The following is a 22,253-nucleotide window of genomic DNA, read 5'->3' as shown; positions in this document are numbered from 1 at the left end:
CCCAGGCCCCGCGCCCCGCGCCCCGCGCCCGGGCCGCCGGCGATGGTGACACATGCGGCGGCGGCGCGCCGGCGGCAGGACCATGGTTGAGCGCGCCAGCAAGTTCGTGCTGGTGGTGGCGGGCTCAGCGTGCTTCATGCTCATCCTGTACCAGTACGCGGGCCCGGGTCTGAGCCTGGGCGCGCCCGGCGGCCGCGCGCCGCCCGACGACCTGGACCTCTTCCCCACGCCCGATCCGCACTACGAGAAGAAGTACTACTTCCCGGTGCGCGAGCTGGAGCGCTCGCTGCGCTTCGACATGAAGGGCGACGACGTGATCGTCTTCCTGCATATCCAGAAGACCGGTGGCACCACCTTCGGCCGCCACCTCGTGCAGAACGTGCGCCTTGAGGTGCCCTGCGACTGCCGGCCCGGCCAGAAGAAGTGCACCTGCTACCGGCCCAACCGCCGCGAGACCTGGCTCTTCTCTCGCTTCTCTACGGGCTGGAGCTGCGGGCTGCACGCCGACTGGACCGAGCTCACCAACTGTGTGCCCGGCGTGCTGGACCGTCGCGACCCCGCCGCGCTGCGCACGCCCAGGTGAGCGCCCCGAGCGGCCGGGTCCCAGCTTGCGGCTGCAGCCCCGGGCCATGCCCCCGCCGGGTTGTCCTGGGCCCGCACTGACCTCGCCGCCCCCCCCCCCCGTCCTCCCCGCAGGCCGCTTGTGGACCCCCTCCCGACCTGCTGGGAGCCCAAGGCTCCCAATTGGTCCTCTGCGGCCCGGCCCGTAGTCACCCTGCCCTCTATTCTCACCTTCTCCGCGTCGCCTCTCTACTTTTTTCCTCCACCGCTCCCGCCCCGCCGGCTGCGCAGAGCCTCGGTTTCCCTCGGGTCACTGGCCACTGCCCTGGGGATATCACTTGCCTTGCACTGCGGGCCAGTGTATAATCTGGCTCTCCCCAGCAGCGGGTCCAGGCTGGCCTTGCGTGGGTCGGGTGGGAAAGTGGGTTCCTTGGTGTGTAGCTCACCTGCAGTGTTCGCTTACCATGGCCGCTTGCATACCCAAAGCAGAAGTGAGAGAAGTGAAGTGCTTTTCCACCTGCACCCGTGAGCCCCCCAGCTCCCCAACCTGCCTTGAGAGGGCTGGGGAGGAGCTGCCAGGGAAGGGGGTTGGCTCTGCCTGCCCGTGTGTGCAGGTAGAACAAAGGCCTGAGTGTGACCTGGGGCTGGGGGCGGGGAGGAGGCAGTGCTGCCTGTGCTCACAGTTGGGCCAGAACCAGTTGGCAGCTCCCTCCGAAAGAGGAGTGCAAGGGAACAGCTAGGTTAGGGGAGCTGAGTTGGTCAGGGGGACCTGTACAGCCACATACTTTGCTTGGGAGCCCCCCGTTTCTGTGGAGGTTAGAGGCACAGGGCTCACCTCTGGGGGACAGCTTTCCTGCTGAGTACACTGTAGCCACAACCCTGGAGGCCAGGCTGGGTTTCCAGCGCTTAAAATTTGACTTCTCTTCCTCCAGCTCATATTGGTGCCCTAGGGGCCTTTTCCCCAAGATGTCAGGGCTGGGGAAGGCCGGGAGTGAGGTCTTGTTGCCTGCCTTTTGTTTATCTTCCATATTTGCCTCAGGACTGCACTTACAGACAGGCTGGGGGTAGGATAGCTTCTGTGACCTCTGTAAATCATGTTTGTTGGCATACTTTTGGGTCAGGAGGGTGCAGGGTCCCTGGTGTGTTTGAAGGATAAAGGTTGGGTATCTCGCGAGTCCAGAGCTGAACGTGGTCCATGGCATTGCTCTCCTATTCAGTTCTTCAGTCCTTTTCATGTGGTCTTTCCTGGACTGTGAGGAAATGAAGGCCCTAGAGCTGAGGGCACAGGTCATCTTACTTTGCCTTGGCTGCCCCACCCCCTGCTCCTAGCAGCTCAGAACCTGAGAGGTGATGTTCCAGGTCTCTTAAGGCCCCAGTGGTTACAAATCTACCATTCCAAACCCCTTAAATCCTTGCTTCCTGTACAGCACTTGGTGTGCTTTCCTGGTGTGATCCAGCCACTCTGTACTAGACTGAGCCAGTTCTGGGGTTGACACACCAGGGCTGTAGGCTCTAAGAACTAGGCACTGACCAAGCCACATAGGCCTCCTCCTTTTCTGCAGGAGTGAGGATGGGGGTGGGCACCATCCTGTCTGCTAGAGGGAATTAGCTTGGGCGAACCCCAGAGGGGACAGTGTGCAGAACCTGTTCTGGGGGCTGCCTAGAGGCCTGAATCCAGTTTGTACAACCGGATGCCCTTCCTGCAGCCTGTCTCCTGAGGCTGTTTCCCTTCAGGTCACCAGGATGAAGGGCCCCTGACCTCCCTTCTCTGGAGTCTGTCCACCAGAGCAGGAGGCCCAGCCACCCTTCCAGACAAGAGTGGGGGGACCAAGTGGAGCAGATGGGACCCCCCCAGGTGCTGCACGAGGGAGGCCCAGCACCGCCCCACTCAGGGTGGGTGTCTGAGCAAGAATAGAAAAAGCCGTGCCTAGTCAGCCGATGCCTCTTGCTGTGGTGGGCTGCCAGCCCCTCTGCCTAGAAGTTGCTGAGCTCAGCAGCATGCTGGCCCGGTGGAGGAGGGGTTTCCGGGGTTCGCAGGAGGCCTCCCTCTGCTGTCCGCTCTGGAGTGGGCTGTGGTGTGAGGCAGGTGACAGAGCATCGTCTTCTGTGCGCTCTCCCCTCCTTCATTTCTGTTCCAGGCGCTAGGTAGATTGCTTTTTTAATGAGCTTCCCTGAGAGGCCAGGGTAATCTTGGCTTTGTGCATTTACAAGCCCATCCAACTGAGGTTCACTTGCTGAGTGTTCCCCTCATCTGGAGCTGGACCAAGGTACTTCTCAGGTCAGCATGCAGTTCTCCCATCTATCCCCCGACCCCCGGCCCAGCACCTCTCTGGATGAATTCGTCAGTGCCCAGATTCTGTGGGATCTCTGGTTTCGGGAGCTCCAGATTTCACCCTCACCCTCCTTCCAGCAGGCTACAGCTTGCCTTCCCCATGGCCCTGAGGGTGCTGGAGTGACCACATGGCTGGTTACCTGGGCGGGGGGGGCCTCCAAGAGCTGCCCTGACAGGTCCCTGGGTGTCTGGGCCTAGGGTGAGGACCCTTCCTTCCTCCCTGGGTTCCAGGGCCAAGCATGTTGCAGGGCTTGGATGAATGCCTCCCTGCCATGAGGTGTGCTTCTAGAAACTCCGCCAAGCCTCTTGCAGCTCCTGGTGCTAGTGTCTGCAGTATTTGGGGGCCTAGAAGAGGCAGGCCTTGTGGCTCAGGGAAGTGGGGGTTTCTACGGCTCCAGAACTGCCCCATCACACGGCGTCAGCCTCGGGGGTTCTAAGCTGGGCAGGTGTTGAGGTGACAGACTTCAAGGTGAGGAAACACACCTTCCCGGAATACAGTTTTCAATTTCTAACAGTGGTTAGTGCTTCCTGAGTTAAAAGAGGAAAAGGCATATGAGCCAAGTGTCTGTAGGTCCCTCTTATGTCCTGTGTCCACTGAGGGGGCTGCCACACCTGACCTGCTAGCATCAGCCAATGTGCTTGAAAGTCCCCCCCCCCCCCCCCCCCCCCCCCCCCCCCCCGCCCCACTCCAGGAAGCACTAACCTTGGAGCAGCGCAACAGACAGGTATTCAACTGCTGCCAGGGGCCACTTGGATTAGAGTCTCAGCACCCCATGCTCCTGTGTTGCTTCAGAGACTCGCAGAAGTGCTCCTAAGAGCCAGAATGTCTCTCCTACCTCTCCCCATGTGCCTGAAGGGGACAGTCAGAGCCTTGCCTGGATTGCCCCAGAAATGTTCCTGAAATTGTGGAGGCTTCATTTGGAGCCCCCTTGGGCATTTGGGTCCCGAGTATGACTTCCAGGCCGCCTCCCTGGCTCAGCCAGGCCCTCTGTGCAGCAGTCCCCCACCCCCACCCCAGGAGCCCCTGGTGGGCTCCCTGCAATCTGTAATGTTGCCATGTAGAAGCAGCATTGGTAGCCTGTGTCCTCTTCGCCCTGGTCACCCACCCTCCACTCTCCTGAATTCCTGTCTGTGTTCCAGAAATCTGCTGTCAGCTCAGCCTTTGCTACCTTGTGCCCCAGCATGCTGTGCTCTCTGCCCACTGCTGCTGGGTCCTCCTCCCTTCAGTCTCAGCTCTGCTGTCCCTTCCTCCAGGAAGGCTTCGCTGCCAGCACCCTGCTGCCTTAGATGCCACTGGCTGTCCTTCATCTGCTATGCTGGCATGTCCACAGCACATTGGCACTGGCCAGATGACGAGTGGGTACTGCCCACGTGTTGGTACCAACTAGAATGTTCTCTTCCTGGTCCTGCACCCTCTCCAGGAGCTGTGCCCTTCCATGAGTCCTTTAGTGAATCAGGTTCAAGTCAGCCTTGAGTACAGTGCCAGTCCCACAGGGCTTCAGGGGCCCTCAGTGGGCCCAGCCAGCTTGGTCAGACTTAAGATTGGGCGTTTCTGTGACACTTCTTTCTGTGGCACTCCACACCCAACTTGCCTTCACAGTTACTTTCTTACGTGCGATCAAGGGACAAAACCCACATTTGCCTACAGCAGGACAGATGTTAACCAGAGCCCATGACTAGGACCCATTTATAGGGCCTAGCCCCCTAGGGGACCTGGATAGACTGTCATCATGGCCTGAATCACCTGCGGAGGCCTTGCCTGGAGACGAAGGGAATCTGAGGTCAAGTCGTTCAGAATTAGGGGGTGCCCAGGTGGTTCAGTCAGTCAAGTGTCAACTTTTGATTTACTCTTGATCTCAGCTAATGGTCATGATCTCACAGTTCGTGAGTTTGAGCCCCACATTGGACTCTGCCGACAGCATGGAGCCTGCTTAGGATTCTCTCCCTCCCTCCCTCCCTGCCCCTCTCCTGCACGGATGCGCCCCTGCGCTCGCCCTCTCTCCATCTTTCTCTCTCTCAAAATAAATTAATAAACATTAAAAAAGAAAAGATGTTCAGAATTAGATTTTCATTCATATTCAAAACAAAACTTTTTAGGCAAATGCACGAGAAGGCAAATTTTTAAATAGCTTACTGACGATTATTTTAAATGGTTCTTCAGTTTGTAGAATTCTCTGTGTAACTCGTGTTTTCTTTAAAGCACCTGAGAGTTGCAAGACCAGGGCTTCCTGTCCTTTTAGGCACCTTACTTGTCAAACCTGGGGCTGTGTAGAGTGGGCTGGCCCACTGTACTGTGGCGGGGCCTGCTCTGCTGTGGGGACTGTCGCTCCTGGGTCAGAGAGCCCTGGGGACAGTGGCCCAGCTCCTGCCCCTGGGGCCTGTGAGGCTCCTTGTCTTTTTCTTTCTTTTTCCGTTGGAGGTCTGAGAGGTTTGCTGCTGATCTTGAGGAGTAGCAGGTGATCAGGTCAGGGGGGTTGGGGGGCTTGGTTTTGTCATCCTTAAAGGACCTGGAGTCTTTTTCTTTCACATCTCATGGTTTTGTTGTTGTTGTAATGACTGTGTGATAATTGAGAGGAAAACATAAAAGAGAGAAGTAAACTCACTATATTCCTCATGCACATCTTTTTTTTTTACACTGTAATTGAAACCATAATATAAATTTTCTATAAATGTTGTTCTTTGTTATTAAAAATTTACTATTTTAGTAGCTGCAGGTGACCCCCCCCCCCACCCCCGCCGGGTGTGTTGTTAGTCCTGCTCTGTCATTAAATGTGCAGATTTCCTGTCTCTGGCTCCTATAAGTAATGCTGTAGTGGGTGTCGTTGTGTGCAAATGTTTTGCGTAGCTCTGATTTCCTTTGTAAATTCCTAGGAGTGGAATTTCTGAGTTGAATGATCTGCAGGTTTAAATGCTCTCAGCATAAACATTAGGTTACTTTTCGGAAAGTCTGCCCTTACCATGTTGCCGCATGTGGTATTTGAGTGCCCGCTTGAGCAGCACCTTGGTTGGTATTGGATATCGTTGTGGGTGTGAAAAGAGTTTACTTTTTTAAACCAGCAAAATGTGTCTATCTGTGGTTTTTATCTAAAGGCCCTGCTTGGTGCATGCACTCTTGGGGGCTGGGGAGGGGTCATGTCCAGTCTCCCCAAACACCTGCTCATCTGGCCACAGCTGTTGGCTTCAGCCCCTGCTGGGAGAGCCAGGTGCAGCTCTGACATCTGGGGTCTGAAGGAAAGGCGTGGTGGGCTCTGGGGACCCAAATCCAAGGAAGCCAGAGTCCAGAGAGGGAAGGGTGCAGATAGGCTAGCTCTTGTCCCCCAAGCACTGGGTGGCTTCTTGGAATGGGTCATCTTATGCGGCCCACCACCCCAATAATGCAGGTGTCTGATGATTGTCCCAGTTTTCCACGTAAGGAAGTCAAGGCCCAAGAAAGTTGGGGAACTTGCAGAGTCCCTCAGCCTGCAGAGCCAGGAGCTGATGCTGAGATGTCTGTTCCGAAGCCTGTGTGTCCCGCTCCACCCCACCCCCAGGCGGGAAGACTGTCTTTGGGTGAGAACAATAGCCAGCAGTTCAGTCAGACCAGCCAGGTTCAGCACGTGCGGCTCCCGAGACCCAGAGCAGACACAGGCAATTTCACAGGCAGACCTGTGTCGTTAGTTTACTGGAAAACATCTGGTGGCCTTCACCAGAGTAGCAGCAAGACAAGAATCAGGCCGCATCCTCTTGGCTCCAGCAAGGGAGAGCCGATGCTGGCGCTGCTGGCAGCATTCGGGGGGGCACCCAGTGCAGCCCGGCCAGTGGGCCCGCCCCCACCCCCACCCAGTGCCCGTTGCAGGTTGTTCCCAGGTGGTCGTGAGGGCCCACAGCCAGCAGCCCGCCACCTGGGCCTGCTGGAGAGGTGGTGTGATTCCGGCCAGGATTCAGTTCAGCTGGTCTTTGGAGAGGATGGGAAGCGGGAAGGACGCTCAGGCTCCCTCCCAAGAAGATGGTTTCTGAGTACTTCTCCTCAGCAATTACCAATAACCACGTGGACACTTCTCATTGGCAGCCCTGCTCTCCTCTTCCTTGAGGTCGGCACGTCGGCCTCACTTGCCAGCACTCACAGCTGAGGAGATGTGTTTGCAGGAAAGTTATCTCTCCATACTCTCGTTCTTGCCTCTTCCGGAACTCCATTGGCTCCTTCTCTTCCTATTAAGCTTTTGCTCTCTGTTTGGGTTGCCAGGGGTGAGATGCTGTCCCAGCTACAGAAAGACAGACAGGGGCCCAGGCGTTAGGGTCCAGTCTGCCCCTGGATGTAGGCCTCACTTACTGCCTATGGGACTTGTGGTCTCATTTCTCTGTTCCTCCCTAGGTAAAATGCCCCCTCCCTGGTGTGGCTGTGTTCCAAGTCGCTAGCTGGCAGGGCTTGCTATTCTGGAAGTGTGGCATGCACATACCCATCCACCAGAGAGTTACTGTGCTAATCCCAGGCTGCGGGACCTGGGCAGACGTTAGAGGACGTCTGTGTCGGGCAGGCGGGCGGTGGGCATGGGCTGTCCAGCCGCTGATGACCACACACACACACACGTCCTGCCCCAGCCTGGGCCTAGGGCCTGTTTGCTTTGATGAGGGAACAGAAGTCAGCCAGGCGGCCTTTCTGTCCCACGGCTACAAGCTTTCTCTGGCCAGGCTCCGGCCAGCCAGCAGCCCTTCCCTGCAGTGTTGACTGCTTTCCACCACTCTTGAGGCTCCCTCCCGAGTGGCCAGACCGCTCAGAGGCCTCACCCCCACACAGGCTGTTGGTCCATTCATTCACTTAGCCAGCCACGCTGGGGCTGCAGCCTCAGTTCACCAGGGCCACCTGTGGGGACTGATACACCGAGTTCCACATGGCCACTGCAGGACCTTATGGGCCCTCTCTATGTAGATGGGTCTCTGAGGCCGCGGGGGAGGACGGGCACATGTGGGGACACGCTCTTGGATTCCTTTCATGCAGCCCAGGAAGCAGCCAGGGGCCTCCGGAGAGAACCGGAAGAGGAGAGAGGAGTCCCCTGGGCAGCCTCTCTCACCTTGGGTCTGAGCCAGTGGGTCTCGTGGGCACAGCAAAACATCTCTGTGAGATTGTTTCTGCATCTCAAAAACAGGGGTATGGAGTTTGTTGTTTGGTTCTGTAGAAGAACCAGGGACTTGTCATCCGTGACCTCCTGTGGCCACACTGTTCATCCAGCCCCAGATTGTGTTCGTGTCTTGTTGGAGCTGTGGTCACTCTAACCCCTTAGATTCTGTGATCCCAGGTGGGACACAGGCCTCATGGCCCAGGAGTGGGGCCCAGTTCCTCGTCTATAAAGTGGAGTGTCAGTGGCTTGCCACAGCACAGCATGAGGCTGGCTATGGTGGCAGTGCCGTGGTGGTGGGGCTCTGGGGAGAGGCAGCCCCCGACAGCCGTGCATCCAGCCTTTCTGTGAGGGCCACATGTGAGCAGCACAGCTGCCTCCACGTGTTTACACGGGCAACGTTAAAAGACCCACACGGGGGGAGGGGCAGGCATCGCAGCAAATCAATAATTGTCTGGAAAGATAGTAACTCGAGAGATTAAAACTCTGGGGCTAATTGTTTATAAAGCTGTGGAGTCAGAGGAGGTCAATGGCTAGGCAGGAGCTGGGGACCCAGGTGTCTCTGGAGACTGATGAGCCAGGGTGGACACTTGGACACCTGACCTCTCGAGTGACACCAGTCTGGAACCTGCATACACCCAGAACTCTCTGAGCCTCGTTTTCCTTGCCTGCCTGGGCATGGCAAGAGGCCGTGGACGAGCCAGACCCCAGCAGATAGCCAGCTCCGGAAGCTTCTCACCACCCACCATGGCACATAAGGATGGAGGCTGTCCACAGGCAGCCCAACAGCAAAGAAGCCAGCTGGGAGGAAACAGCTCAAAGCAGATGGGAGAGCAGTAACAGCAGGCTGCCAGGGTGGACAGCAGAACAAGGGTGGGGGCTCAGGCTTAGAGCCAGACCAGCTGGGTCAAATCCCAGTTCTGCCACTCACAGGCTGTGTGACCTCTGTGCCTCGGTTCCCTCTTCTGTAAAATGGGCATAGTGACAGTACCTGCCTCAGAGGTGGGTACTTGGAACTGTGCCTGGTGCTGGAGATTTTTTTTATAAGAGGCTACTGTGCATCCCCTCTCTCTGGGGTTAGGGAAGGGTCCTTCAGGACCAGCTAGGTTTTCGGCTCCTGTCTGGGTCAGCTTGAGGGCTGGCAGGGGGCTTCCTTACAGCATCTGTGGTCTAGGTAGCTAGGGTCCCAGTATCTGGGACAGCCACCAAGTATCACTGGCCTTCTGATGTGACAACCTGAGATGTGCTGTGCCTCAGCCATGAGGGTCCCCTGCTCACCCCGGGCTGTGGCATTGGGGACCACCCTGTTCCTTCCCATCAAGGGCTTTGCCGAGCTTGCTCCCTGGATGTCCAGAAAGCCCCCGCCCCCGTTCCACAGCCCGGACACAAGTGTCACTGTAATCATGGCCTGTGGGAACAGTGCAGGCTGGCCCTGCTGTCTGCGGCTTGTGTCAGCAGCAGCTCACCTGACTCTTCCTCTGAGAACCCTCGACACGCAGCCTGGAGCTGCTTGCTCAGTGACAAGGGCAGGAATGGGGGTGGGGGGGACTGTGGCCAAGCACAGAGAGGCCTACCTGCCTCCTGGAGAATCCAAGGGATGTGGTAGTTCTTCCCCCTCACTGGACCCCCATCTGTCCTGCACCTGGGCTGTGCTGCTGACCCACAGGCGTTGACGGGTATGATGTGGCAGGCTCATGTTTTGATTTGGTGGTGGCTGTGATCTGTGTCACCGGCACCCCTGTCCTCACTGCAGGCTAAGAGTTGAACACAGGGGCCCCAAGGGAGCCCTGCTGTGGCTCCTGGCTGCCACCCACCCCCATCACCACCGTCTGCATTTCATGCTTTTCAGCACGCTTGCTAATACTTTCACTGCAGATATGTATCCCTTGAACAGCACGTAGGGCTGTTGACGCACTTTCCAGAACCCGCATCAGACTGTACTTGACCTTCTGCAACTTGCTTTCTACTTGATTTCTGAAGAAATCTCATCCTTGTTGTTGAGATTTATCCACGTTGGTCCATGACATGCATATTGAATTCATCGACTGCTGGATTTAACATCAAGTTTGTCTAGACACATCTCTTTTTCTCCCGTGCTTTGTTGCAGACAGGAGTAGCGTCTCACAGGCCAGGTGGCAGTGGCCAGGCCTGGCCACCCTTCCTCACATGTCCCTAGGAGTGGGCTAGAGGGCAGGTGGTCCGCCCTCAGCCCTCTTAGAGATGACTGCTGCTCTCCAGACTGGCTCCTCAGACCCCCAGCACCATGCCTGAGGTTCCCCACCATGGGGCCTGTAAGACACAGTCGTCTTTGCCAGGCCAGCAGCTGTGAGCTGGACCGCTGTGGTCCTAGTACATGTACCCGTGACTGGTGAGATGGGTATTCTGTTATGTGGCAGGTTTCCTCCCTGCCATCTACCTATTTGTGTCCCCAGGCTGTTTTCTGCCCTGAGGGATGCTTTGTCTTCTTAGTGTATCCTAGTTTGAAGCCCTGTGCATGGTGTGTTGGCCAGACCTCTCCTTCTAACTGTCCTTCCACACTGCCTGTGGTCCTGGGCATTTGGTTTACTGATGCACAGGTGCGGGCCAGGTGGGCCTCTGTTCTGCAGCCAGTGGCACCAAGTGCACTTGCAGGGGAAGGAGGGAGTGTACCTTGTGACCTCTAAACCCCTCTGGGGCCGCTTGTGGTTGGAGCTCAGCCAGAAGCCCAGAAGACTGAGTAGATAGACAGATGGCCGGCTAACCAGCCATCCTTCCTGTAGCAGGAATACCCCCAGGGCCTTCCTTGGAAGCCCTCAGCAGCACCTCGCCAGTGGTGGTGGGAGCCCAGCCCAGAAGGCCAAACAAGTAGTCAGTCTTCCTGCCTGGCGTCTCACACCCATTGATCCTGGTTTGTTGGTTCCTGTGAGGTTGGATTGGAAAAAGGATCCTGCAGTCAAAAACAGAGCCTGGCGCCCCCTGCTCTGAAATCATGGGAGCCTCCTTCCCACGATGGAAATCTAGGCAGGGCTTTCCCGGGGTGAGGTGTACCTGTGTCACCCCGCAGCCTGGCCGAGGAGCCAGACATCACTGCCTCCAGCCTGGTGCCTAGTCCCATCTGCTGTAGCCACACACCAGAGCTACCTCTACATGGTTCTCCTCTGTAGGTGAGCTTCCTGCACCGCCCCCCCTTGTCATCTCAGGGGCCTTGGAATGTTCCCCACGTGGCCCCAGCCCCTTATGTGCAGCATTTGCTTCTGGACCACGTCCCCAGTTGGCCCGGGAGGAGTGGCCCATAAATCATCGTCCATCTGAGAATTCACTCCTGCCACCGCAGGGCTCTTAGGGCCCCAAGAACAAACATGGGCAGAGGGTGAGCATCTCCCCTCTGAGTTATGAGCCTTAAAGCCTTAAGTGTAAATATTTACGTTTCTGGAGCGTCGGTGTCCTTGGGAAAGGAGGAGCAGCAAACTCAAGCTTCACATTTGCGTTACAGCAGCATGAGGCAGGATGGGGTATCATCTTGGAGCAGTAGGCGGGGGGCATTTTCTCTGGTTCACAGTCCCCGTGGGGGGAACTTGGCACCAGCAGCAGGAGGAAGTCCTCCAGCCAGATCGCAGCTAATGGAGCAGGGCTTGGGGAGGGGAAGTTGCTGTGCCGCGTGCAGCCTGCTTACAGGGCATACGCTGTGCTGGGGAGAGCAATGAGCAGGTGTCCTAGCCTGGAGGGCACAGCACAGAGTGACTGCAGCAACCTCCACACTCGCTCGTGGCCAGGCCACCCTTGTTTATGCCTCGCTGTCAGGGGCTCCACTCGCAGATGAGGAAACTGGGGCTCAGAGAGCCTAAATAACTTGTCACCCAAGATCACACCTGGCAGAGGTGGCATTCACACGCAGGTCTGTGGCCACAGGGTTTCCTGTTGACCCCTCCCCATGATCCCCTCCCAGGAGGGAGAGCCAGGCATCACCTGGGCACAGGATTCAAGCCCAACACGCTCCCTACCTATGGGGAAGCATAGTGCCTGCTCTGAGGATCGGCTTTCCCAGGAGTCCAAGATGGTATAGTGGGGATTGAAGGCAGGTGGAACAGGGAGGGCACAGCAGACAATTTCCCAGGGGAGTCTGGAGGTTTCTGATGTCACCTGTGAGGAGAGGCCCTGCCCAGGCAGGCACAAAGCAGGGGTGGAGGTGGGCCACTGCTTGAGTGTGTCTCCTGCCCTGCCTGGACAGCCAAGGCCTCACCTGTCTTGCCTCAAACCCTGGCCACAGCCTCCTTCCCCCCCCCCCCCCCGGCCCCCCCCCGGGCCCCCCCCCCCAAAGAGGGGAACAGCCCCCCCCCCCCTTCTGTTCCCTAATGGCAGGCAGACAGGCAAGCAGGTCTGGGCAGTATGTTTTACTGGCACAAGTCCAGACAGAAGACTGCTTGTTGGCCTACCGTCTGAGCCTGTGTAAGTTCAGGGCCTACCAAGTCCAGCTTTAACTCCATTCTACACAAGCAGTCAAGAAGCCCAGTCCTGTGAGCGGAAGTTTGTTCCTTTGCTTTCCTTGAAGCTGGGCTGACAGTGTGCCCAGTAGAAAACACCATTTTTTTTTTTAGTTTATCCATTTTGAGAGAGAGTGCAAGCTAGGGAGGGGCAGAGAGAGAGAGAGAGAGAATCCCAAGCAGGCTGCTCTCGCACTGTCAGCACAGAGCCCATTGTGGGGCTTGTGAGATCATGACCTGAACAGAAAATTAAGAGTCGGACACTTAACCGACTGAACCACAAAGGCTCCCCGGAAAACACCATTTTTACCAAGGAAAAGGTGGTCAGGTTTCAGCCAAGCGGATAAAAGGAGGGTGATGGGATTGATGAGGGGCTATTCACAGCAGGAGCAGATCCCCATCCTCAAGCAACTGAGGGGAAAGGGGACCCAATGGGCATCAGGGCTTCCCTCAGAGGCACAGAATGCCCATCAGGCCAGTAGAATCCCAGAATGTGAGAGCTTAGGAGGCCCTGCTGGGCTGATGCGTCCTTCTGGCTCATTCCACAGCATGGGCCCTCTCGCCTCGTGGAGCGCTTGATTTGCTCATCAGATGCACAGAAGACTCCAGAAGCAGAGACCAGCAGCCAGGGCCCTGGGCTCCCTCACATGCCACCACATCTGGGGGGGGGGGGGGGCACTTTCTATGAGGCCCTGTCTGAGTCCCAGAGCAGTTCTGCATTTGGCAGGGGCTCCCCACAGACCAAAGAACCCCACGTGAGACTTGTTTGGCACAGCAAGGTTGAGCAGGCCCCTGTAATCCCTCTCTCTGCCCCCCCCCAACCCTGCATGCTCTCCCAGCCTGAGCCCTGCTGTCTCTGGCCACTGTGTCCATTTGGCTGCCAGGCCAGAGGCAGCCTGACATGGTCCCAGGGCTGCACACAAGGTTGACTCTGGTCCTCACAGTGTGCATAAATGCAGTGGCAGATTTGGGGGTAACATTGTACCTCGGCTCAGCTGGCCTTCTGCAGATTAACGCCCCTATCCATTCAGAACATCATATGAACTGTTACAGGTGATTTCCACAGGAAAGCCTCCCTAGAGGGGTCAGTGGGTTGCCAGAGAGCCTGGGATGATGGCCTGCAGCTACATGTGGCCTTCCCCAGCCTGCTTCAGCTCCCATCCCTGCTTGGGCCACTCAGCCAGCTGGCGTAGGGGCCTCACCCTTGCTGAGATCATAGGAAACCCCAGCCTTGACCAGCATGGACTTTGTGTATAGAGCCTTGTGACTCATTTTAACTTGCTTTGCAAATTTTTACTGAGCCTTCATTCCATGGAGTCTTGAGAGGGGCACCAACATCAGATCGTGGTCCCCTCCTTTCTGTGCCAAGGCTGCCCAGCTGTGTCTGACAGGCAGCCCAGAGGTGGGAGTGCCCAGGAGTCTCGGCAGCTGGCAGGTCCCACGGGTGGTACTGTCGGCTCCCTTGAGTTCATAACAGGGGCACTATGAGGGCCTTGACCCCTGGGGTGGTGTTTCTCCTGTCCATCTGCCAGGCCAGATGCAAGTCTTCTCCAGGTGATATCAAGTTGGGGGCCCTTCATACACATCTGGCTCTGGCTTTGGTCTGGGTGCACCCTGGACCCCCATTCGCTGTGCTGGGAACGTGCCACTGGCCTTCAGGGACCAGTGGGCCTAGGTGTAGGCACTGTCCCAGGTCACTATGAGGTGGCTCAGCTGTCCCATTACAGATGGGAGAGCAGAGGCCTTGAGAGCCCAGATGACTTTCCTTGAAGCCCCATCTGGGCCCTCCCCACACCCCAGGCTATAGCTGCATGGCAGCTGTCGTTCTAGAGCCAGTCCTCAGAGGTGGCAGTGGTCAGGGTAGGCCCCAGTTCTGCCCCCTTGCTGAGGGCAGACAGCCATGGGACGCACCCAGCCTCCTGGGCAGGGTCACATGTCACCCACAGCTCACCTGGTCCATCTCACGTGTGGCAAAGAGGAAGCTCAAGGCTATGGAAAAGTTTGTGCTCGGCCTGGAAGCCACGTTTTAAGTCTTTATTTTCAGGGTTTTTCCTGGAACAGCAGTACACACTGTAGTTTGGGATCTGGCCAGGGAGTCCTGGGCCCAGGACCTGGCACCCTCCCCCTGGCTGTGCCTCTCTGAGTCCCTCTGAAGCAGCAGCGCCTGCTGAGCGTGCAGGGCCTGGCCGGAAGCCTCCACTCTGTGGCCGTGCAGTGTGCAGCAACGGGTCAGGAGGCCTGGCAGCCTTCCGTGTTCCCAGTGCCGACAGGTGTTCCTGAGGGACAGGATTGGCTTTGTGGCTCAGGAGGAATGCTAGTTGATTGAGTGGGGCTTGACTTTATCTAGGGAGAAGGCCCAGTAGGTACCATGGAAGGCCTGGCTCTCTGCCCTCTCCTGCCCTCAGGCCAAGCTGGGACCTGAGTGGATCTGGCTGGGGAGGCACAGGCCAGCAGCACTGCTCATTGGCTACCAACCATGTGGGCTGGTGGAGAAACAGGCCCTTCAGGCCATCTGAGCCCCGAGAACATTCAGCCATTGCTTCCATGAGTACCAGGGGATCCCAGGAAGGCCAGGCTCCAGGGGGCAGGCCCACTGGCCTTACGCCTGCACGCTTGTGTCCCTGAAGTTGGGACAAGCACTTTCACCTCCATCCCTATGCAAAGATTGTATACACACCTTGCAGCCACTGGTCTGGTGGCCACTGTGTCTCCACTGGGCTCCGGGCCCCCTCCCACCCTCATGCCTGCTGCGCACGTCACCCAGGGTAAGAGGTAACTGGCAACTGCTGCTGGGGGGCTCCAGGCCATGGCTTCCCAGGGCTGACCACATGGCGTGACCCCTTCTCCAGTTTGAAGGCCTTTTTTATGATCTGTGCTGTGTGTCACTGCCAACCACTGGCCATCTTCCGCCTCACAGAGCAGCATCCTCAGGCTGGGGCTGGATTCATGTGGGCCTTGGGGATACTGGACCCCCTCCCCAGGAGGGAGAGAGGCTGGAGGGCTCCCGGGGCTGACCACGGGCTGCACGAGGTACCCACACTCTTACATAGCCACACTCACATGCACTCCCAGCAGTAGCTGGGAGCACAGCTCGAGCTATGGAGCCAGCAGTGACTCAGAAACATCCTGGAACAAGAATTCCTTTTTTCCTTACAAGCAGTGGGCACTTTGGGACGTTTCCTTCCATTTGAAATTCCTTCCTGCTTAGCCCCCTTCAGAGCTAAGCAATTTTCCACCCCATGGCCAGGCACCCCTCCATCCCCATCACCTTAGAACAGGCCAGGACATTAAGGAAGTGTGTTTTCAAGGAAGATTTGCTGTCATTGCAGAGCGGCGGTAGGGGCAGCCTGGAGCCAGCCAGGTGGCCCCTCAGGTCCCCCACCCAAACAGGGGTGGGGGGGCCAGGCTTTGCAGGAGGGTCTGTCGGGGGTTAAAGAGCAGACTCCTCAGTCACCAGCCTTCCCAGGAGAAGGGGCCCTGGCTAATGGCAGCAACAGCCGTCCTTGCTCCTTAGGCAGGCGTGCCAAGCAGGGTACCTTGAGTGCTCTCTGCCATCACCGCTGTCCTCACCACACCTGAGACACAGTGGTCACTCTCCCACAGGCGAGGGCCCCAGGACAGGGTAAGGGACTGTGCAGCTTTGGCGGGCTGAAGCTGGTGCTGTAGCGGCTGCCTGGGGCTCATCCCTGGGGTGGCCTCATGGAGTAACCATGGGAGCATCTGGCACCCAGGGGGTCTGGGAGCATGTGTGTGGCTGCCTGACTGAGGGCTTAGGTGACTGTAGATCATGGAGCATCCCCTGTCCACCTGAATCAGCCTGTCACTCGAGGTGACCCACCCCTCCCCCTTTCCTTCCCCCTCCCCCAGGTGTTTTTCAGGCCTGCTTGAAGAGATTAATACAAACAGGCAGCCAGACAGTTGGGCCTGGAGGCCCAGCTGCCTCTCCTTTCCTCGTGGTAGCAAGGGGATAGGGAGTGTCAAGGGACAGGTCTGGGACAGGGGCTGCAGACCTCCAGACACAGGAGCTGCTCAGCTGCTGGGCCAGAAGCCCCAGACACACCCCACACCACCAGCCTCCAGGTACACATATGTCTGCTGCCCCCCAATAGACTCCATGCCACCAGACCCTTGGTAGGCACACCGATGACCCCCATACCAACAGCCCACCCCAGGTAGACACACCCATCACCCCCCACGCCACTCCCCAGGTAGACCAGAGGTACAGGGTCGGGGGGCAGGCATATCCAGGATGCCACATCTCCTGGGCATGGCCCACGGTGATGAGAGGGCCCTACCGTGAGGTCGGTTTGAGGAGGGTGGAGCCCCCCATCTGCTCCAGTGAGCCCCATCCCTGCCAGGTTCCAGCAGGGCTGTGGGCTGTGCCCTGAGCAGCATTCTCCACCTGATAGACCCCAGCATCAGCCCAAGGACCTGAGGGACTTGGGGGGCTGCTGAGGTGGATTGGGGACCAAGGTCGCAGCTTCCCGGCCCAGGAGCCTAACTGTACCATCTTGCCTACTCCAGCCTTGCCCTCAGCGTGTGCCACGTGTGCCTGTGGTTCTGTGCAGACATTCAGGGTTGAAGTCTGGGGGCCATGGAGAAATCCCCCATTGTGCAGAAGGAGGGAGCCAGGTCGACAGAGCAAGCATAGATCACCCATACTGGGGCCCCAGCCTGGGCCTCAAAAAAGTAACCTGACATTCGTTCTGTGTGGGAAGGAAGGGACCAGTAAGACCCCAGCCCCAAAATGGGGTGCAGCCTTCTGCCTATTGGGGGCTGGTGTTCTTGCTGTCATAGACTTCGTTTCTCTGCCTGGCAGATGGACAGCATTTGCAGGGCTGAGAGTGGATGAGAGGCCCTGAGCTTCTTTCCACCACAGCCCCCACCCTGTTGGCTCTGTCCCACTGACAGCTGGAGCCCCTCAAGACAGGCTGGGCCACTATGATTCACGTATGGGTCTTCACCCATTGCTGAACACCTGGCACAGCGTAGGTTGTGACCTCCAGAGAGCGCAGCTTAAGCCCCACTGTGCTCCTCACCAGAGTGTGACCTTTCTGTGCCTCAGTTTCTTCCTCTGCCAAATGGAGCTAGGGGTGGACGATGCAGCCTGCGGGAGTGCCTGGAGCCCAGGGGAAGGGTCCTGGATGAGAGGGCTATCCATTGCGTTTACCTTAAGATCACAAGTTTGGGATAAGATTGAATTCACAGTTCTTGTGGTTGGTATTGACTTCTTGCAGTTTGTTGTGAGCTGGAGCAGAGGCCTAGTTCCTACTGGTGGTCCTGCAGCTGAGGGCCAGACCAGAGCCTCTTGGAGCCTGTTCACTTGTTCATAGGACGGGGGAGCAGAGCACCACCTCAGGGTTGGGTGGGCTGTTGAGAGCTCCTCAGCAGTGGAGGTAGCATCACCAGTATCACATGTGGTATGAGGTGTGGCACAGGGGCTGAAGAAGAGGCTGTGTGCTCCCTGTGCCACAGTGGGGGAGGGGTGCTTACTGAGCCTCTGCTTTGTCCAGCTGAAGAACAGACACGGAGTTCTCAGCTCACACTGGAGTCCTGAGCCCGGTATGCCTGCATTTCTGGCCCATCCAAGGCCAAGCCTGGTGCTCTGTATCTTTCCTTTGGTCCTGTCATTCCCCAAGAGAGCCGAGGATGGACCCCACACACACACTCACGCTGGGGATAGGCTTAAGTGGGTGGGCTCCCCTTGTTATGCAGTCACTGAGGGCCCCTGGGGGTGGCTGTGTCCTTAGAAGCCTGCCATGGTTTTGCTCCTGAAGACTTGCCTGGCCTGGGGCTGGCTGCAGATATCCCATCATATGGAGATATGGAAAAGGAGAGCCTTTTTTTTTTTTATTGTGGTCATAACATAAAGTTTACCATTCTTACCATTTTTTAAAAGTGCAGTGGCTTTCAAATTATGGTAAGAGCCTAAATGTCCATCAACTGATAAATGGATAAAGAAATTGTGGTTTATATACACAATGGAATACTACGTGGCAATAAGAAAGAATGAAATCTGGCCTTTTGTAGCAATGTGGTTGGAACTGGAGAGTGTTAATGCTAATTGAAATAAGTCGTACAGAGAAAGACAGATACCATATGTTTTCACTCTTATGTAGATCCTGAGAAACTTGACAGAAGACCATGGGAGAGGGGAAGGAGAAAAAAAGAGAGGGAGGGAGCCAAACCGTAAGAGACTCTTAAAGACTGAGAACAAACTGAGGGTTGATGGGGGAGTGGGAGGGAGGGGAAAGTGAGTGATGGGCATTGAGGAGGGCACCTGTTGGGATGAGCACTGAGTGTTGTGTGGAAACCAATTTGACAATAAATTTCATATTAAAAAAATAAGATAGGGGCGCCTGGGTGGCGCAGTCGGTTAAGCGTCCGACTTCAGCCAGGTCACGATCTCGCGGTCCGTGAGTTCGAGCCCCGCGTCAGGCTCTGGGCTGATGGCTCGGAGCCTGGAGCCTGTTTCCGATTCTGTGTCTCCCTCTCTCTCTGCCCCTCCCCCGTTCATGCTCTCTCTCTGTCCCAAAAATAAATAAAAAACGTTGAGAAAAAAAAAAAATTAAAAAAAAAAAAAGAATTTAATATGGAAACAAATTAAAAAAAAAAAATAAGATAAACAGTCAATAAGAAAAAAAAAAGTGCAGTGGCTTTAAGCACAGTCACATTGCTGTGCAGCCATTCCCCACCCCATGCATCTCCAGATCCTCTCTCTCTTCCCACCTGAAACTCTACCCATGAAACACTGCCCCCCTGTTGTCCCCAGCCCCTGGCAGCCACCATCTACTGTCTGTTTCTGTGAATTTGATGATTCTATATACCTCACGTAAGCGGAGTCTACAGTATTTGTCTTTTTGTGGCTGGCTTCTTTCACTTAGCATAACATCTTCAAGATTTATCCATGTTGGAGCGTGTCACTACTTCATCCCTTTTTAAGGCTGAACCATGTGCAGGTGTATGCATATACCACATTTCACTTACCTGTTCACCATGGATAGACACTCAGGTTGTTTCCTCTCTTGTCGTGAATAATGCTGCTACGAACATTGGTGCACAGTATCTGTTCAAGCCTCTGCTTCCAGTTCTTTTGGGTGTATACCCAGAAGTGGACTCTCTGGGTTATATGGTAATTTGATGTCTAATTCTTTGAGGATCTACTGACTGTTTTACCTGCCCACCAGGAATGCATCAGGGGTCCATTTTTTCCAGCAGCATTTCTCGTTTTCTGGTTAGTGACTTGTCACGACCTAGGGGAGGACAGTCAGATCTCAGTGCGGCCATACCGAGGTGGGAGTTCCTACTGCAGAGACTCCGGACTTGGGGTCTCGGGAGGAATCTGACAAAGCCAGACTCAGACTCTGGACCCAGAGGCTGGGAAGGCAGAGGTGCCGGACAGCACTTAGTAGAGTTTGGGACCGGTGTCAAGCAGAGGGACTGGGCAGGTTCCCACCCATGAGAGGCATGGAGCTTGGGCCCACTGGCTATAGGGCTGAGCTGAGGAGTGGCCCTGTCACAATTGGCTTATCCCTACAGTGGTCTCAATGAGAACCCCCCCCCCTGGTCCAGCCCCCCCCCCCCCGCTTCCCACCTGAGAAGTCCAACATGACCAGTTGAGCTTCTGCCTGGCTCAGCATGGCCATCCTATGGTCTGAGGCCCACGGTGGGACTCGCTGGGCCTCATCATGGCTGCAGACCCCTGCTCATGTAGCAGTCACCTCTGTGTAACTTCCTGCCTCAGAGGGTTGATCATTAATTCCTCAGCCCCCATGGGCAGCCCTGAAGCAGCCATGTCTGTGCTCAGGTATATAAGGTACCTTCTTTTACCAGTGGCCTGAGGCTGCACATACAAATGGGCTCATGTCCTCTCTTCCTGTCTGTCCCCATAGGCCCTGTGCAGGCCATGCTGTAGGAGGCTGGGGGTGCATGCCGAGTTCTCACAGCCTCAGAGACCCAGAATTTATGAGGGATGCCTGCACGGGGTCATTTATGACTCTGGAGGTCTTGGGCTATAATGGACTCAGTGCTTCTCTCCTGGATGTGGGGGTTCCGGACGACAGGCAGAGTTTTTATGACCCAGCTGGCGCCGCTTGCCGGCCTGCTGCCTTCACATTCCTGTGTTTCCTGATTCCCACAGAGGTTGGTGTCAGCTTGGGGACAGTGCAGGGGCCTTTGCTCCGAGGCCATTGCTCAGCAGATGAGGCCCTGGGTGCACAGAGGGGACCTTCTCAGCTGGCAGGAAGGGCCCTGGTGCACCTGGAGGGGTGGAGGCCACTGTACTTTGGCTAACCTTCCAACTATTTGGACCACATTTTTATTTCCCCCTTGTAAGAAGTTTTGGAAGTATGTATGTGTGTGTGTGCCCACTTTTGAGTCCCCCTGGGGCTTGGTGAGGCCACCCCTCCTTGTGGACCCTCACCCCAGAGCCCCAGGCAGGACCAGCCGTGGAGTACAAAAGGTGTGGGCCCTCCAGCATGCACTGACTAATTCCACATATCTCCAGGCCTTCCTCTCCTGGGTCCCCTGGGTGCCATACATGCCCAGACCCACAAACCCTGAAGCTGTGACCTCAGCAAGCAGAGAACCCACCTCCAGGTCCCTTAGGGCCGCTGCCGCTGCTCCTTCAGCAGAGAGGAGGGGGAGGAGCTGTGGTTTCTGGGAAATCCAGAAGCTGCCCTCCTGACCTCCCTGACTCTGTGCAAGGAGATGGTCCGATAGGTGTGTGATGGCCACCGAGGTAGCCACCACTGCCTGCTTTCTCTCTTGGTTTTATGGAGCAAACAAATGCTCTTTTGTCAGTTTAATTCCAAGATTCAAAGCCTCGGCTTTTGTCTGAGTCACTCTGTCCAGGCCCCAGTCTGGCCCCGGAGACAGTGAGAGACAGACCAGGAGAGGAAGAAACACCGTGTAGTGTGATACACCCATGGCTGAGAGGTGGGCCAGGGCAGGAAGGTCTAAGAGGAAAGGAGGTTCTCTGAAACAGGACTTGGACAAACTGTGCTCTTTGACAGGAGGCCAGGTGTGACAGGGACAGAGAGGAGAACTCAGAGAGGGGTTGAGCAGGGCGGCAGCTCCTCCAGGGCCCATGGAGACAGAACCCAATGGAGGGGTCGCCTTGCCCAATGGAGGGGCCTGCAGCCACATAAAGGACCCAAGATATGGGCTGGGGCGAGCACCTAGGGTGACCACTAAGGCTCATTTGCAACAGGAGAGGGAATGCAGTTGGGAAGGACAGGCATGGGAGGGGTGGGGGGGGGCAGATGTGGAGAACACAGGGCTAGACAGGAAGGATGTGCCCAGGGGAGGGAGACCAGCCTGGGCTCAGATCCCTAAGGAGCCCCTTCCCCTGGGGGCTGGCATGCAGAGGGAAATCATTGGCCACACCCGATGGTTGCATCCTGACGTGTTCCAAGGTGGTGATGCAGGGCTGAGTAGGTACCTATGGCCCAGGCTGAAACCTTGTTTGTGAAAGGAACATGTGTCTTCAGATAACTCCTGGGACCCCCTGCAGCCCCCCAGAGGCGTTGAGAGGGCCTGCATTCAGCTGCACAGAGTCAGTGGCCGTAGATGGCTCTCCCTGGACCCAGCTGGGCTCCGAGCTGGCCAGGCCTACTGGGAACTCTACAGACAGGCCTTGGCCATGAGCTCTGCCCACTCTAAAGCTTGGAGAGACAGACATATCCAGACAGGAACTTTGGTGGGAGGGTGTGGCTGTGGGGAGGGGGCTATTGGGGCCTGCCCTCTAGTACATGGCGACCCTGTGCTGAAGCCCCTTGGTCTTGCCTGTGGACACCCTGGGGTATG

At 56.7% G+C, this 22,253-nt stretch overlaps 1 protein-coding gene across 1 annotated transcript in view; it reads left to right on the top strand.

Annotated features, from left to right (window-relative positions):
* The first annotated feature begins 13 nt into the window (after nt 1–13).
* The window catches only part of HS6ST1 (heparan sulfate 6-O-sulfotransferase 1), a 46,301-nt gene continuing 24,061 nt past the window's right edge, over nt 14–22,253 (top strand). The window contains exon 1 of the mRNA XM_049615808.1: nt 14–579. Within this exon, the coding sequence (XP_049471765.1) occupies nt 53–579 (527 nt within the window). The 5' untranslated portion in view covers nt 14–52. The remainder of the gene's footprint in view (nt 580–22,253) is intronic.

Source organism: Panthera uncia (genome assembly GCF_023721935.1).
Source record: "Panthera uncia isolate 11264 chromosome C1 unlocalized genomic scaffold, Puncia_PCG_1.0 HiC_scaffold_3, whole genome shotgun sequence".
Lineage (NCBI taxonomy): Eukaryota > Metazoa > Chordata > Mammalia > Carnivora > Felidae > Panthera > Panthera uncia.
This window is presented reverse-complemented; position numbering and strand designations above follow the sequence as displayed.